Source organism: Protopterus annectens, chromosome 3.part1 (assembly GCF_019279795.1).
Source record: "Protopterus annectens isolate FY-2018-M chromosome 3.part1, PAN1.0, whole genome shotgun sequence".
NCBI classification, from domain to species: domain Eukaryota; kingdom Metazoa; phylum Chordata; order Ceratodontiformes; family Protopteridae; genus Protopterus; species Protopterus annectens.
The window spans coordinates 221,515,029-221,531,182 of record NC_056732.1 but is presented as its reverse complement, the minus strand read 5'-3'; the positions used below and the strand labels follow the sequence as shown (position 1 = coordinate 221,531,182).

The window sequence follows — 16,154 nt, the reverse complement described above, 5'->3', positions numbered from 1 at the left end:
GTTTTTTATCCATTGAACCCAAGAAGGATTTCCTGAAAGAAACTCCTACATTCAAATGTAGTTGCTGTGTATGTAGTCCAGGAAGATTTATTAAAGAACACACAAATTCCACATCACCAGGAGCAAAAATCACTAATAAAACCAAAAATAAAAAATAAAAAAATGTGGAAAAAAACAGCACAGTGGTAGGAAAGAGAACCAGCTTTATTCATGACTAAGCACTTTCACCTTCAAATCCTAGGCATTATCATGATGTTTTTTCCACATTATTTTATTTTTGGTAAGATTATTAAGGAGCCTAGCCCAAATTCCCAAAGCACTGTCTAAGTGACTTGCTCAGTCACACAATAGACAAATGAAGATGGAAAGATTCAAGCCCTGTACCCTTGGACCCCAGGCTTTGTTATGCTTTTCACCCTGTACGACTCCTCTCGAGGTTTCTGCAGAAGTCTAAGATGTGCAAAGTCAAAGTAATTTTCATAACCCCATTTTGGCTATGCCAAATTTGGTTCCCTGTGCTTTGGTCACATCCAAGAAAACCCTTCTACCTCCACACTGTCCTCACTTCCTGTCTCACCTATCCAGCCAGCCTCATCTACACTTGCAGTCCCTTCAGTTAACCATTTGATTTCTCCTTTCAGTGATGGGCAGGATCCCTACACTCCCCACCGTAAATTGCACTGGTAGTTACTACTTCTCATCAACCTTCAACCAGAAAACTTTACTGAGTCAAATGGCTTAAGGTTTCACTGTGAGCAAATAAACAGCAGAATGATCCCATTTTAGCTCCTATATGTTAAATGCTTATCTTTTTGATGGACCTTTTTTCATGCAGGGGCCAGGAATGCCTCCATCAAAGTTCTTTTGGCTGCATTTTCTTTGTACCACCAAGGATTTTCATTTTCATCTTTAGCTTCCCTTAAGATGTGTAAAGCATTTCTAAAAGGTGTGTTCCATTCCAGGCCACCCACCGATTTATTCCCTTCCATGGGACCTAAATTTTGTTTTGGAAAAAAGTACTCTTCACCCATTCAAGCCTGCCTACAAAGTTGATATTACTGTGCTAATCCAATAGAGGACTTTCAGAGTTGCAACCATTCTCTGATTTCCATGGATTGTATTCCACAGAGGCAGAGTATCCCTCAGAAGTAATCCCATCTTTTTATCCCCAAAGTCGCAACACAATCTAAACTGAACCAATCTAACAATCTACCTGTGTTTTTTCCAAGTCATTTCAACAAAGCACTGACAACTAGGGCCCTACCTGTAGGGAACAATGGAATTCAGAAAAGACTACCAGTTATTTCTCATTTTCTAAACTATAGAAAGGTTAGAAAGTGACTAAAGTATCACTATCAATATAGTTATCTGACTGCACCAACTTTTGATATTCTTCTAGCAACAAACTTTTATCTTCCAAACGAGAGCCATGCACTGTCAGGAAGCAAGATACATCAGTAACTTTCCTCAGAAAACTTCCGTTCTACAAAATTTGTGCAGCTACCACATGGTCAGTCTGACATACATTTGCTAAACATTATGATTTAGACATCTTTCAGGATCTAGAGCCTCCTTTAGGACTTTCGTTCTTGATGGTCTTTTGTTCTAGTACCACCCAAGGTCTGCTGGGGACTGTCACCTCAAGTGTCAGGACAGAAACAAACTAAGTAACATTCTGGCAGGACCAATGTAAATACATAAACTATGTACTTACCAGAATGTTCGATTAATTTTGTTTTTGTCCATGCATTTTAAGCAGCCACCAACCTCCCTTGTAAATTATCTTATCTAGGAGAACGTAAGGAACACTAGAGGCCTATAGTTGGCTCCTGGCTACTAAATTGTGCAATATATCAGGATTATCATTCCTTTAGTATATTTATTTTTTGATTCTACGATGTTTTTAATCTGGAGAATTAACTGAGAACACTGTATTATGGGCCATGGAAAGACCTTGAGCTAGCCAGAGTTGTCATTGTTGTCGTGTAGTTGAGGCAACTTCATTGACCAGACCATCAGTTCCAGTGACTGGACAGAGACCAAGTAAATGTCACATCTGGTAAGTATTAGGCTGTGTCCCTAGATAGCCTAAGACCCTGATCACAGCAGCAGCTGAACTTTCAGACTTGTCAATACCCCATATCTCAAGATCTGTAGGAGATCTGTTTCATCTGGTTTCTAAAACAAGTAAATTGTAGCTATGTCAGGGTGGAGGTGGATGCCAATTATGAGGAGACTTAAAAGGCACCTTTTCTTTCCTGATGCCCTGGAGTAAGGCTAACTTGGATTCAGTACATAGCACAGTCCAGAACATAGAACAGAAGCTGCATTATGTTGTCATCTTCCTTACTTAAATATGAAGACAGTTACTGGCTATTGTTATATGTTACACCTGTGTTAAAGGGGAAGTAAATGCTAGCTGCAACCATAATGCACGCTTCACTGTAAGTCACCTTACTTCATGCTTCCAAAATCCTTGTACTATTGTCTGCCAGCTATAAGAATGCTAACAAGATGCTACACCTGGCAGTACAGGGGGCAGGTAAGTTAGGGAATTAGGTGAGGACAGAACATTCTGAGTCCTGTTTTCCCTTGTCATTCTAAATTTGAACAGTTGGAATCTCTAGTAATTTTACCTTCTATATGAACTTTGTCTTAGTTCTGGTTTCAGCTTCTAATGGGAGATAGCAGTGAAGGCTTCAGAGAGTCTGTAGTTTCTACCTTTTATTTTTCTGGAAAATGCAGATACTCTGTGATATCAGGTACCACTTACATTTGGTCACATAGAAAGATGTCAGGCATCTGCCACAATCCTCTTCAATTTGTGGGGCTTACTCCCTTCCATCACAATAAAATAATGAGTCCTACTCTTAGCCCAAATTTTCCCTTCCTGATTGGCACTTCATCTAATTCTGGCAAATGATTTGTGTTGCTGTGCCATTGTCTTTGCAGCAATGGGATAGCCCTTTGCTTTTAATTTTGGCTGAGGTATGTATGCTTATCCTACCCCATGTCAACTCGCACACCCCCTTACCATCTCTGATGAAAAAGAGACAATAGTTGTGCCCTTATATCAAATATTATACGTTTGGTAACTTTTTGATGGTAGCTTCTTAGTGCACTTGAGAACTGTTTTATGAGCTAGTCTGGCTTCTAGCTACTTGGTTTCTTAATTTTCATCTACCTGATCTATCAAAGTACTGTCAAAATGTGTTTCTAAAATACCTTATATAATAGCATAAATAGCATTATAAGTAGTGTAAAACAGCGGTCATATGCCTCTAATAAAGAACAATTTGAAAAAGAACAGGCTTCTGTGTTTTCTTTCTTCATTTACGTTTTATCCTCGAGATTACCATTTTCATGGGAATTTTAACCCAAACCTAACTCTTTCCAGTGAAAAAGAGGAATTCCAATCAACATTTAACGGCTATTACAGATACCAGCTCAGCGAAGGAATGTCTCCTACCAACTCCAACCCTTCCAAGGGCAAGTATGTTATAGCTACATGCCCTATGTTCTGGGCTCACCACTACTTACCTAGTTGGTGAGTCAGTACTCTTCAACCTCACCTTTTCTGGCATGACATGCCATCATATTATTGCTTTTATAGTATAAATAGAGAGTAATGGCATTTGGGTTTTTTTGATAACTCAAGGTCGTGTATTTGGTCTTAAACTATGAGCAAATTAACCTAATAATGCTGCTTTCACCTTTTAGCTCTGAGAGTCTAGGTTTCATTTATGGTCACTGGTTACTGTCTTGTGAAGTTTACATGCATTTCTTCCGACCTGTGCAAAACTTGCTGCTTAAATTTGTTAGTTCACTTGTCAATTAGCTTGTGATGTGAAGCTGTCGCCCTGGGTCATTTTTGTAAAATAACCTTTTGATTCCATGAAGTTACCTGGTTTCCAATGTGTAGTTAGACTTCATACATACGTGTGCTAACTTTCAGCGTGATCAGCATTAAATTAGACTTTGAAGTGTATTCACACATTTCTAATGTACAAAGACATTTATAAGGGAAATGAGATTTAAATGGGACTGACAACAGCCTTTTCTTCCTATTTATTGCACTTCTGGAGCAAATGTCTTGTCTGCTTATATCTGATTGTACTGCCTCATGTGTAGATGCAAGTTTCATTGACTGCCAGACAGAATAATAGTAGCCTATAGCATAAGGATGATGTTGACAAAATATAAATTATCCGTATTCTTTGTTCACTTTTTTGCTTGTCTGCATTTTCACTTCTTTAATAGAACCTTATTATAGAGGAAGGCTTTTATGAAAGGTACCTTTCTGAACAGTAGAAGAGGAATCTCTGTCACCTCAGAAAAAAATCATAGCTTTTTAAACATGATTTTATTGCAGCATTTCTGTATTAGTAAGAGATTCTACTAAATTTCACAAAAGGAGGAGCAATAGGCCTGTGCTGTGGTCTGCCATCTTATTTATAGGGATGATGTTATTTTGGCAAGTTACTGATTGTAAAATTGTTTTCTTATATCTCATAAAGCAGTTTCCTCATTCTGATTTAAATCTTCCTGAATACACCTTTGGGGAAATCGGTAGGAAAAAAGATCTGTATGGTACAGTACAGTACATTTCAGGAAGAATATGAAATATCTAGAAACAGTAACATGTAAAATGAAACAAATTGCTGTTGTTACTAGTGATGTACTAAGTAAGCAGACATGTTGAAGAAAGCTAGTGATATAACACCAGCATGTGCATTCCCTTGAGGCAGATGCTGTATGCTACGCATATTGATTAAGATTAATAATACTTGGGAATTGTCACTGGCTGTTGAGGGCAGAATGATTTATTAACACTGGGTTTCTCACTTTTCTAGGTCAGGGACACAAACCTACCCACTCGTATGGAACATAACAAGAATCCTCCTTTTCCTACTTTTTTGCTGATGGAGAGGAACAGCTGCCAGAGGACCTATACGATGAGGAAATGTTCCAATTCTCTGAACCTTCTATTGTGTATTCTTAGTGTGGATGGCCGATCAGGCTGTCCCAGAGTCCCTTGCTGTTTCTGCAGCTTGTCCATCTTGGGAGAGAAGACAGACAGAATTACATGATTTATATCCATGATACTGTCTGAAACTTCCTCTAATTGCTGGTTTAGAAAGCAAAAGTGTATTAAAATTATTTTTTTGGCCATCTTAAATTTTTCATGTTTCTGAACTACAGACTTTACTGTGAGCAACATTGAAATCAACTGTAAATAAAAATGCTTTTGTTTCATAACATTGCTTTACTAAATGTATATTTCTTGTGTCGATGACGAAAATGTCGTTGCTTTCTCGACAAGTTATTATGGATGCTTACATTTTGTAGTAGGGTAGGCATCTTCAAACCCCCATTTCCTCGTACTTTAGTAGCATTTTTTTTAGCTTGTACTACCCCCTTCTTCGTAAAATCCTGTCTCCTGAAACTGAACGGAGTATGAATGCACTGCCAGTTACCAGGTTCCTGACGGGACCTGGGTAGGACAACGAGATTAGTAAATCCCAGACTGTTTTACTGGCCTTTCAGGGAAGCAGTATAGCATGTCTGTTTCCCCTTTCCCATTCCCTGTGTTGCTGGTTGCTGTTGAATTTCTGATATGTTGAACAATTTAATTTCTTCCTTTAACCAAGGAAAGAAGAGCAATCTTAAGACTCAGTCCCAGTCTATTCATAAACATAGTGTTACAGGCAGCAGTTAAAACACTGCTCTATCAAGCTAATAATCCTGCACTTTTTTCAAGGAACATTATTGCTTTGTTTGTAGAATCCTCATTTTGATTACTAGGCATCAAAACTGTAAGAAACTTGAAAGCATTTATGCTTTACATAGTTTGTGTCTGGTAAATATAGCATAATTGTGTTGTACTTGAAATCTGAAAGGTGATTTAAAGTAAAACAAAAATATATGTTGCAAGTATAAAGCAAGTATTCAAAGAAGTTAGAATCTTCATTATTTTGTCAAGAAGTAGAAGATTTTAGATGTTTTCTTCATCATATAAAATGTAGCTTCTGGATGTAACAAAAATACCAATCCATGTATTTTTATTTCCTTGTTTCCAGACTTTTACATTACTTATTGTAAAATAATGATCTTGTAACAGCTGTTCTGGTAGGACTTAGCTGCCTGACACTGGGATCAAACAGCTGCCTGACACTGGGATCAAACAGACTTTCTCCATAGCATTATAAGACCAAGAGTTGTGATTTCCAGTGACATATACCAGCAGTGCATTGCATTATAAAGACAGATTGTTACATCATCTTAGTTCTTTACACTGACATGTATAGATGTCCGATCATATTTCTACAGCAGTAAACCACATGTTCTTTGTTATTTCTGTATGTTTCAGTGTAATATAACATTTTCATTTGTCATGCTTATTTTGTATGATTCTTTGTCCTTTGATTTGAAGACCATATTTGTACCAGGTATTTTTTTGTTTTAGAATGTAACTCGTGGAAGTTTTTTTTCTTTCTTTCTTTCTTCACTTAGCTTCAGCTCAGTAACATGAGGTCTTTGTTGTCTTTATTGTGTTTTTGTGTAGCATGTACATTTTACTGTATTTGCAAGTACACCAATGCTAATTTTATTTGATCTGTAAGTCAAGGGAGAGAATAATGGCAGTTCTAATTATGGAGGAATGCTGCAGACAGTGGAACACTTTGTGAGTTCCTTCCAGCACTGTGTCATGTGGCTGTTAGTCTGACTGTTTCGATTCACAAGACAATGCCCATTTTGGTCTTTGTATAACATTTCCAGCAAGCCTTAGGAAATTGTTGGCTGTTACTACTGCTTTAGTCTAGTGCCCTCCTCCCCATTGACAAAAACATGAGTTCAAGAGCTGCATCTAGAACAAAGGCCAATTATAGCGGATTAAAAGTGCAGAGTCTGCATGTCCTCCCGGCATTCATACGGGTTTCCTCCGGGTACTCCGGTTTCCTCCTACATTACAAAGATGTGCATACGGAGCATTTCTCCCCAGGCCTCCGTTGAAAATTGGGTCATTCCAAGTCAGATTTTCCCAATAAACAAATGTTAAATAAATAACAGATGCATGAGGGACACAAGGTAAGAGAATGAAACTGGGGTTGCTGCCTGTCCTGTTTTGTGTGCGGTAGTCACATTTCTTTGTTTGGTGTCCCATACCCAGTGGCACACATTAAATGTTCCAGTTTGGAAGTTTTTTTTCTGAGCAGTGCTGCAGCACAGACTGTGGCCCTTTGGGGCAAGAATCAGAATTCCAGCTGCATTTGCCACATTTTCTGAGTCTTGGTATTTTTAACACTCGAGGCTTTTTTAAATCCCTAGCTAAGCTACCAGATAGTCTACTGAGACAGGAATATTATGCTTTGATTTACAGTGGACCTGTTTTCACTCACGTCCGATCTTTGACGTGAACACCGTGAACACCTTTACAGCTGGCTTACATTGTTGTTGGGGCAGTGCTTCAGCACTGGGAAGATGTGTAGAAAAAACCTGGCAGTGCATTGCTTTAAATAAGTACAAAAATCTGTGAAAAAAAAATTATAAGCTTGTTTTCTGCCTTTCCTGTAGCTAGTCTAGTCTAGATACAGATATGCTGTATCCAGGACTGTTGGTAAGCTTCTGAGCCCCCAAGCCTTTCTGTGTTGGAGGGAAGACTTCTAGCTTATCAGTGGGAGTGGTAAGCACTAGGTAGCCTATCTACCACAGGTAGAGTGGTTTCTGTCCCACAAATTGTAGTTTATTGGCCGTTTGCGCAGTTTTTTCCATCTCTTTCAACTTCCTAGATTAAAAGCCCGCATTTGCGCTTGTTTCCCACATTCCTTTAACTAGTCTTGTCCAGATACAGATTTGCTGTATCCAGGACTTGTAAGCTTCTGAATGGTGCCAAAGTCTGCTCTTCAATTTTTTCCCTTAGATTTGCTAGTTTTCTCCTCTCCTGCACTTTTACTAGCTTATTAGTCTAGCACTTTACTAGACTTCTTGCATTAATTATTGTAGCACACAAAGTGCTACCAGCTCTAAACATTCTACAATGAAACAGCTTCAGTACTTATTCTTAATGCCAACCCCTCCAGGCATGTCTAAAGGTCAGTTCCCTGTGCTTTCTCCTATTAACCTGGTGAACTTGGGCATCCTGAGGCAATGCAGCAACTGCCTCATGTACACTGACAACCCTCTCCTCTTACCTCCCAACACTCAGACTTGTGAGAGATGCACTTATATATGCAAATTAAAGCCACGTACTCTCCAGCTAAGACTGGAATAGCTGGTCAAGAGGAGAAGGTCAGCACTTGCACCACTCCACATGGAACACATAGCCCTCCGGAACACACACCAGCACTGCCTTCACATAAAAACACAAACCACACACCCACCTTCATGGAGGCTGTCAATAAAAATCTACCCAAACAGCAGAGACCTCCAAGGCAGAAACGCACTTGGCCACCACAACGCAACACTAGTCACGAGACACATAACTCTCCTAAACAGTGTGCCACTCAACCAAAGCCCCTAAGGCAAAACAGCATGCCCAACACACTAGTCATAGGTGACTCAATAGTGAGGCACACTAATGTCTCACTCACTAGGTTGAATAAGGAGAAAGTAACAGTCAGCTGCCTGTCACATGCCAGGATCCGCCACATAACGCATGCACTCAAGTCCCTTAACAACAGGTACAAATATGACTCTGTCATTGTACATGTGGGTGTGACTGACTTGAGAAATACCTTCCTGGACTACATGAAAAGAGACATGGAGAAGCCCATAGATTATGTAGCCCAGGTGGGTATGACCCTAGCCCTGAGCAGCATCCTGCCATCACCCAGAATGATACCACAGTACAAGCAGAAAATGATTGATTTCAACAATTGACTAAGTTTCTGTTGTCATTCTAAGGGGTTTCAGTGCCTGTCTGCCTGGGATGACATGATTGACAGACTTCGATGCTTTGCCAGAGGTGGCCTGCATCTGTCACCCCTGGGCATCCGGATACTGGCCAAGGCTCTTGCCACCCCTATAGTGCCTTTTTTAGGCTGTGTTCCAAACACCAAATTACCACTGTAACAGCTACGCACTCGCTCAAAGCACTCCTCAAAATGGAGAACATTGACTTCTGTGCTGTAACAGAGACCTGGTTTAAAGCAGCAGAAGCACCCCTGCACTACCAGGCTATAACTCATTCCACACCTTTTAGTCCCAGAACTTGGACCGAAGCCCCAAAGGTAGTAGTATTTCCATATTGATAAAGGATGCGCACACCTCCAGACTGATAGCTGCAGGTGCAGCTAACAATGGGTAACACAGTGATTCAGGTTGTAGCCTGCTATAGGACCCCAACCATGTCCCAAGACTCAGACTTCACATTCTTAAGCACCCTGGAGAATATTAGGTTCCAACCTAACAGTCTCATACTGGGCAACTTCTACTACCCCTCCATTAACTGAGAAAACTACTCATGTATCAATACACTTGCCCAACGTTTCCTGGAATTCATTAATTCCAGTGCTCTAGACCAGCTCGTTCTTACCCCCACTAGAGGTAGCAACCTCCTTGACCTGGTCATTACTAACATGGGTTACTGTTGCTCTACACCAATAGTCATCTCCTCCCTGGTTAGATCCGACCACAAACTAATCACCTTGGAAATACACAGCCCTCCCACCCCCACCCCCTCAAAGGTAACCACCATGAAAAACTTCTCCAAAGCTAACTTTGAGCTCTTAAAAACAGAGGTGGCTAACTTCATGGCACCCATGCAAATGGAGAATAGTTGCATGACCGCTGAATCATACACCAATGCACTGTACAAACACATACACAAATGCATGGATCTCGCCATACCCAATAAAACCAAGATGCTCTCTTCCAAAAAAAAAACTAAGCCAATCTGGTGGTCCCCTGCTATAAACAAACTCTACAACAGGAGGGGGAAACTGATGCAGAATAAGGTAAAGTCCCAAGACTGAAAAAACTCCCTTATCAGCCTTAACAAAAAGTTGAGATCCCTCATCAAATCCTCTAAAGCTAGCTATGAAAACAGGATTGCAGCAGATAGTAAAGACAACCACAAGGCCTTCTATAGTTATGTAAAGAATCTCCATGGCAATACCCAAATTTGCTCCAAGCTACTGCACAATAGTACCTCTTATACTGAGCCAACAGGTATTGCCAATATACTGGCTGACAGATTCAGTGCCAACTTTACCCCTCCCCCCCAAAGGACCAATCATAGTACCAGTCGATTGCCAGGCACCAGTATTACTGCTGCACAGGTTAAAACAGCACTGTCCAAGGCCAAGAATACAGCTTTTATGGGACCTGACAATATCCCCGGCTATGTTGTACATGAACTACAGAGTGAATTGGCACCTTACCTGTGTGCCCTGTTCAGCCACAGCCTCATCTCAGGCTTTGTCCCTACCGAATGGTGCACTGCTACAGTCATCCCTCTCCATAAAGGAGGAGTGATTACAGACCCTGGGAACTATCCCCCCATTAGCCTGACAAGTCTGATATGCAAAGCTATGGAACACATCATCATGGACCTAATAAACAAGTATATAGGGAATCTCCAAACTCTGGATCCCACATAGTTTGGTTTTGTGAAGGGTAGATCATGCCTGCTCAACCTGGTCAACTTCTTTGAGTCAGCCACCAGAGCTGTGGATGAAGGCAAAGAGGTTCATACAGCCTACCTTGATCTGGCCAAGGCCTTTGATACCATTCCCCACGTAGGAATCATAGAAAACTCACTACGCTAGGCATCGACCCGTATATCAGTAGGTGGGTTGCAAACTGGCTCACAGATAGAACCTACAGTGTGAATGTAGCTGACTCCAAGTCAGACTTCAGACCAGTCACGAGTGGAGTCCCACAAGGTTCGGCCCTGGGTCCTATCCTGTTTGGTATCTACTGCACTGAAGTCCAGACTAACACCAAGGGACTCTGTCTGACAAAGTTTGCAGACAATTGCAAGTTAGGAGCTATTATTAACTCCCCAAGTGATGTTGACATCCTACAGAAAGGCCTCACTGAGACCAATGACTGATGTCAGAACCATGACCTTAAGCTCAATGCCAAAAATTGTGTAATCATCCCCTTTTGGGAAAATCCCGGTTCCCATGAGTTACCCCATCAATGGTAATAAACTGAACACAGAAGGTGTTATAAGAGAACTGGGAACACAGGTTGACAGCAACCTCTCTTAACCACCACATTGCCACTGTGGTCAGAAAATCCTTCTGTGTGGCACATCTCATTACTAAGGGTTTTGCATCCAGGAAGAAAGATGTCATGGTCTCCCTCTACTCTTCCTTCATTAGGTCAGTCATTAAGTACAGTGCCCCATTTGCCATGTACCTCACTAGACACCTGCAAAAACTGGAGAGGCCGCAAAAGTACCTCACAAAGAAGATCCTAGGCCTTAAACACTTGTCCTGTATGGACAGACTCAAAAAACTCCAACTATTCTCTGTCTCATATCGCCTACTTAGAGGCGATCACTGCTTGACTTACAAAGCCACCCAGCTCTGTTAGAAATGCTACATCTAAAGAAATCCCAATCCCTCTGCACCACATGCTATGGAGACCTCTGCCTCATTACCACAATCAACAGAACATGCTGGAGGGACAGGTTCATAACCGAGAGACTGCCCATGCTATGGAATAGACTTCCCATACATGTCAAACAGAGCACCTCACTGGCCATCTTCAAGAGAAGTCTTGATGAGGGGATGGGAAATAGAAAATTCACCCTGGGGATTACTCCAGTGGCTCTGCTCGACAGAGGCCCTGGGAACTAAGGTCAAGTGGCACGATGCCTGGGTAATCCTATGCACTAGGCTTGTAAGGGGGGTTAAGTATGAAGACTGATAGTAGAAAACACCCAGCAGAGTAACAGGAATGCATTTGTCCTATTAAAGGATGGGGAAGGGGTTGTATGAGGAGTATAGAATCTGAGGCTTCCATATTGAAAATCCACTTTCACACCCACAGAGGTGGTTCCAGAGTTTTAATGAGGAGTGGCCTTCCTCTCTCCTTCAGTCTTTCTTAGAGTTTTAGCCCTTATGAAAAATTGAAAAAGAAATGGAGGTTCCCATTTTGAAAACTAGAAGAGTTGATGAGTTGTCTTTCTGAGGATCATTTCTTTGAAAAGACATTCAGGCTTATAATGTTCCCTTGGGATTTGTTGGCCATTTCGTGTTGTGCTTCTAAAGAGCTTAAATTTATGTAAAGCAGAATGAAATGAGTCTTTGGGCATTTGTACTTTAAAACATCTCAGTAGTGTTTCTATTGAAATACCATGGAGGCACTTTGATGTATGGGTGGAAGGGCTGACTACCTACAGGACTCCTCCATGATGTCCTGATTTCTCATCAAATATCCTAAAGCAAACCTTTGTGTTTCATTTTCTCAGCATTATTCTGCAAAGCCCTAGTGACTGGTAGCCCTGCCTAAGTTAGAGAGTTTATAGCTGTAGACAGACTTAGCAAAAAGTCTTACTCTCTTGCTGCTTTGAATTGTTGAACTATTGACTGTCCATCCATGTTTAATCCCTTTTTTTTCAGTGGTGGAGAAAAACATGGATAAGCTCTCTGCCCTGTATGACCTAGCTGAGCTAGAAGTGGTTGAGAAAGTTGTGCTATCTGAAGTGGGGTTCTGTATAACCCCCCTGAATTTCTGACTTTGTAGATGCAGCGATTAGGACTGCTACCACAAAATCCTACCTTCATAAGGCTATCTGCCAAAAAACTGTCCCTCCACAACAATTGTTAGGATGCCTTTGGCACTCTCATTAGGGTTAAAATTTTTTTTTTAAACTTCACAGGAAATTATAGGGAAGCCTTCAGAAAAGGGAGATGGATGTATTTATGCTGGTGTGTGTGTGCGTGTGTGTGTGTGTGTGTGTGTGTGTGTGTGTGTGTGTGTGTGTGTGTGTGTGTGTGTACATATACATACGCACACACATATATATATTTATGTATGTGTGTGTGTATATATATATATGGATCCCTATCATATGATAGAAATCTCATTTGACTGAAACTCATTTGACTGAGACCATAAGACTAAAATTTCAAAAGACTGAAAAGTCACCTGACTGAAACCCATAATACTTAATTTCAACATACTAAATTTTGAACTGGACCATATAAAACCAGACTATGTGGGGGGCTATGCCCACCACACACCCCACACCCCAAAACTATATATACTAACTTCAGGATTGCACTACAGTGGGGAAAAGGGCATAGTAGTGGCAGCATGTGAACTACTGTAAGGTAAGTAAAAGATGCCCTTTTCCCCACTGTAGTGCAATCCTGGAGTTAGTATATATAGTTATGCGTGGTGTGGGGGGCACAGCCCCCTACATTGGGGGGTTTGGGGGGTGTAGCCCCGCACCTAGTGTAGTTTTATATGGTCCAGGTTACAATTTAGTATGTTGAAATTCAGTATTATGGGTTTCAGTCAAGTGACTTTTCAGTCTTTTGAAATTTCAGTCTTATGGTCTCAGTTAAATGAGGTTCAGTCAAATGAGGTTTTTATCATATGATAGGGATATATATATATATATATATATATATATATATATATATATATATATATATACGTGAAAGTATGCTTCCCTGTCTTCCTGTTTTGAGTAGAGATAATGTTGCAGAACGATTAAAAAAAATTATATGTTAAGGGTAGCCTGGCAAGCATCTTGCTATGCTTTTTTTTTCTCTCGAGTCCCCCAGCAGAGTCCCCACATGTTGGCTTTTTCCCAGCTAAGCAAGTAATAGTCCCATCTAATCCCCAGGGGGGATTGCCTAGGTGATGGAGTAGGTTTCCAAATTTGTATCAGCTTTTGAAGAGTTATTACACAAGAGAGGTTGGTTCTGGACATTGTAGAAAAGACATAGGTTGTCACACGTTTCCAGTGCAGTTTCTTTCAGTTTTCAGAGGAGAAGGCTTTTGAGATTGTGCCAGTAATTGAACAGACACTTCCTATTTCTGTTATATTCTGGATAAGATGAAGTTAGAAATGGAACGTTCTGACTGAACTTGGCCTTTGACCATAGCCTTCGTAATCAGTTATGTGAATTCTTTCTCCCTGTAATTACCACCAGCTACTGGTCTCATTCACTGGGTGTGCTAAACCCACTTTTGCCTCCTTTGGGTTTAAGCTGTCCTATGTCCAGGGCCGGTGCAAGGATTGCAGATACTGGTATTACATCATACTGCTACTGTAATATATGCCCTCCCAATCACCCTGATCAGCTTTGTGAGCTGTGCAGTCATTGCCCTTGGGAGGTGCATGCATGCTTCCATGCATGAGCAACTTTCCGACTAACCAGCACATCTCTTATGCAGCATGGAGCACAACAGGGTCATAATGCTGCTTTATGGTAGTGAATCTAGGCTACAACCCCTCCAGCACTCGTGTCACTTATCAACTATGGGTCATTTGTGGCACCCTAAGAGCTTATATCTCTGTGCTATGTAGCCACTAATGTGAATTTTTACTTTTTCATAGTGTAACATATGATGCCTCTGCTGGAGACTATTTGAATGGGGTAAATACTGTTTGGCAAACCAAATCTGAAAGCAGTAGAAGGAGGTGTTTGATTTGCCTTGGATCAGCCTGTGTTTTCCATACAGACATTTTTCTTGGCCTTTCCTCTCAGCATGTTAACAGGGACCTTACAGCAGCTGAATCTCCTGTTAGTTCCTTCCTGGAAAAGTGGGTATATCCTTCTAGGATGGCATTGGTTTTAACTATAAGCACTTCCCTGAGTACTCTGGTTTTGGCTGTAGCTTATATTTTCCCATAGATGGTGGCATTTTGTATTTCTGTCATGAGATAAAAAGATGTTTATACTTTTTGGTGAAGTACATGTAGTATAGGAATGTTACTGGACTTGACCCAGGGCTGCAGATATCTTCCTCTGGGCAGTGTGCAGGAGATTTTGAAACTAGCATTATGGGTTGCTTCCCAAATAATAGTTCTGCCTGTGTTATTAGAGTTAATGTTACTGGCTTTTCACAGTACCATTGTGTACATAAGTATGCAGATTATGTGGTGGACTGTGCATATTATCACTGACTGCAGAGCCAGCTTTCTCATTTGGATATGCTGCTTGTCTGAGACCCATTTTGCAATTCTTTAGGGTGGTGTGGCTTACCTTACTATCTAAAGATGATCTGAATATTGTATTCTCATTTGCCTTCATCTCATTTCCCATCTTTTATACTTTGCTTTGTGGGTACCCAGTTTCGGTATACTATAGTGTAGGGTCAGAGGTGCCCAACATAAAATGTTTTTCACATCTTTATATATAACTGGGAGTGGCTGATTAGGGCCTGCATGCTGTGAAGGGATCTATTTCACATGACCGAAAACTCAAAATACTGAATTTCATTTGACTGAGACCACAATACCTAATTGTCAAAGTATTGATAACTCATTTGATTGAGTCTCATTATACTGAAAGCTTACAATGCTGAATGTCAAAATACTGAATATTAAGCCATGGACATGCACACATACAACACCAGCGACTAACTTTTTCCAAAACTTAAAAACTACTTACTTAGCCTTTTACCAGAAACCGGACGATATAAACCCAAACTTGGTGGGGGGCTATGCTCCACACCCCTCTAACTATATATACTAACTTCAGGATCGCACTACAGTGAGGAAAAGGGCATATACCTTTTCTCACCTTACAGTACTGTACACACTGCCACTACTGCCTGGAGCACACGAAATATCCACCATATTACTTTAGATACTTCCCATAAAAATAGAGAGAGACATACCCACATTTAGAAACACTACAACACTACTTTATACGCTACAGTCTGTACTCTGACAGTTGACACTTTAAGTTACAGTAATGTGTTTTTATCACAAGCAAGTTACATTTGAAGGGAAATGCACATCATGTCTATGGCTTAAAATTCAGTATTTTGAAATTCAACATTGTAATCTTTCAGTATAATGAGACTCGGCCAATGAGTTTTCAGTATTTTGAAAATTAGGTATTTTAATCTCAGTCAAATGAAATTCAGTATTTTGAGTTTTCAGTCATGTGAAGTAGACCCACTGTGAAGACACCTCTTTTGGTGGAATCAAACAACACTCTACCAGTGTATTAACT

At 40.6% G+C, this 16,154-nt stretch overlaps 1 protein-coding gene across 1 annotated transcript in view; it reads left to right on the top strand.

Annotated features, from left to right (window-relative positions):
* MRPL3 (mitochondrial ribosomal protein L3) overlaps window positions 1–5,259 on the top strand; it is a 780,509-nt gene extending 775,250 nt beyond the window's left edge. Inside the window, 2 exon segments of the mRNA XM_044066729.1 lie at window positions 4,854–4,911; window positions 4,914–5,259. Coding sequence (XP_043922664.1) covers window positions 4,854–4,911; window positions 4,914–5,002 — 147 coding nt within the window. The 3' untranslated portion in view covers window positions 5,003–5,259.
* The last annotated feature ends 10,895 nt before the right edge of the window (window positions 5,260–16,154 follow it).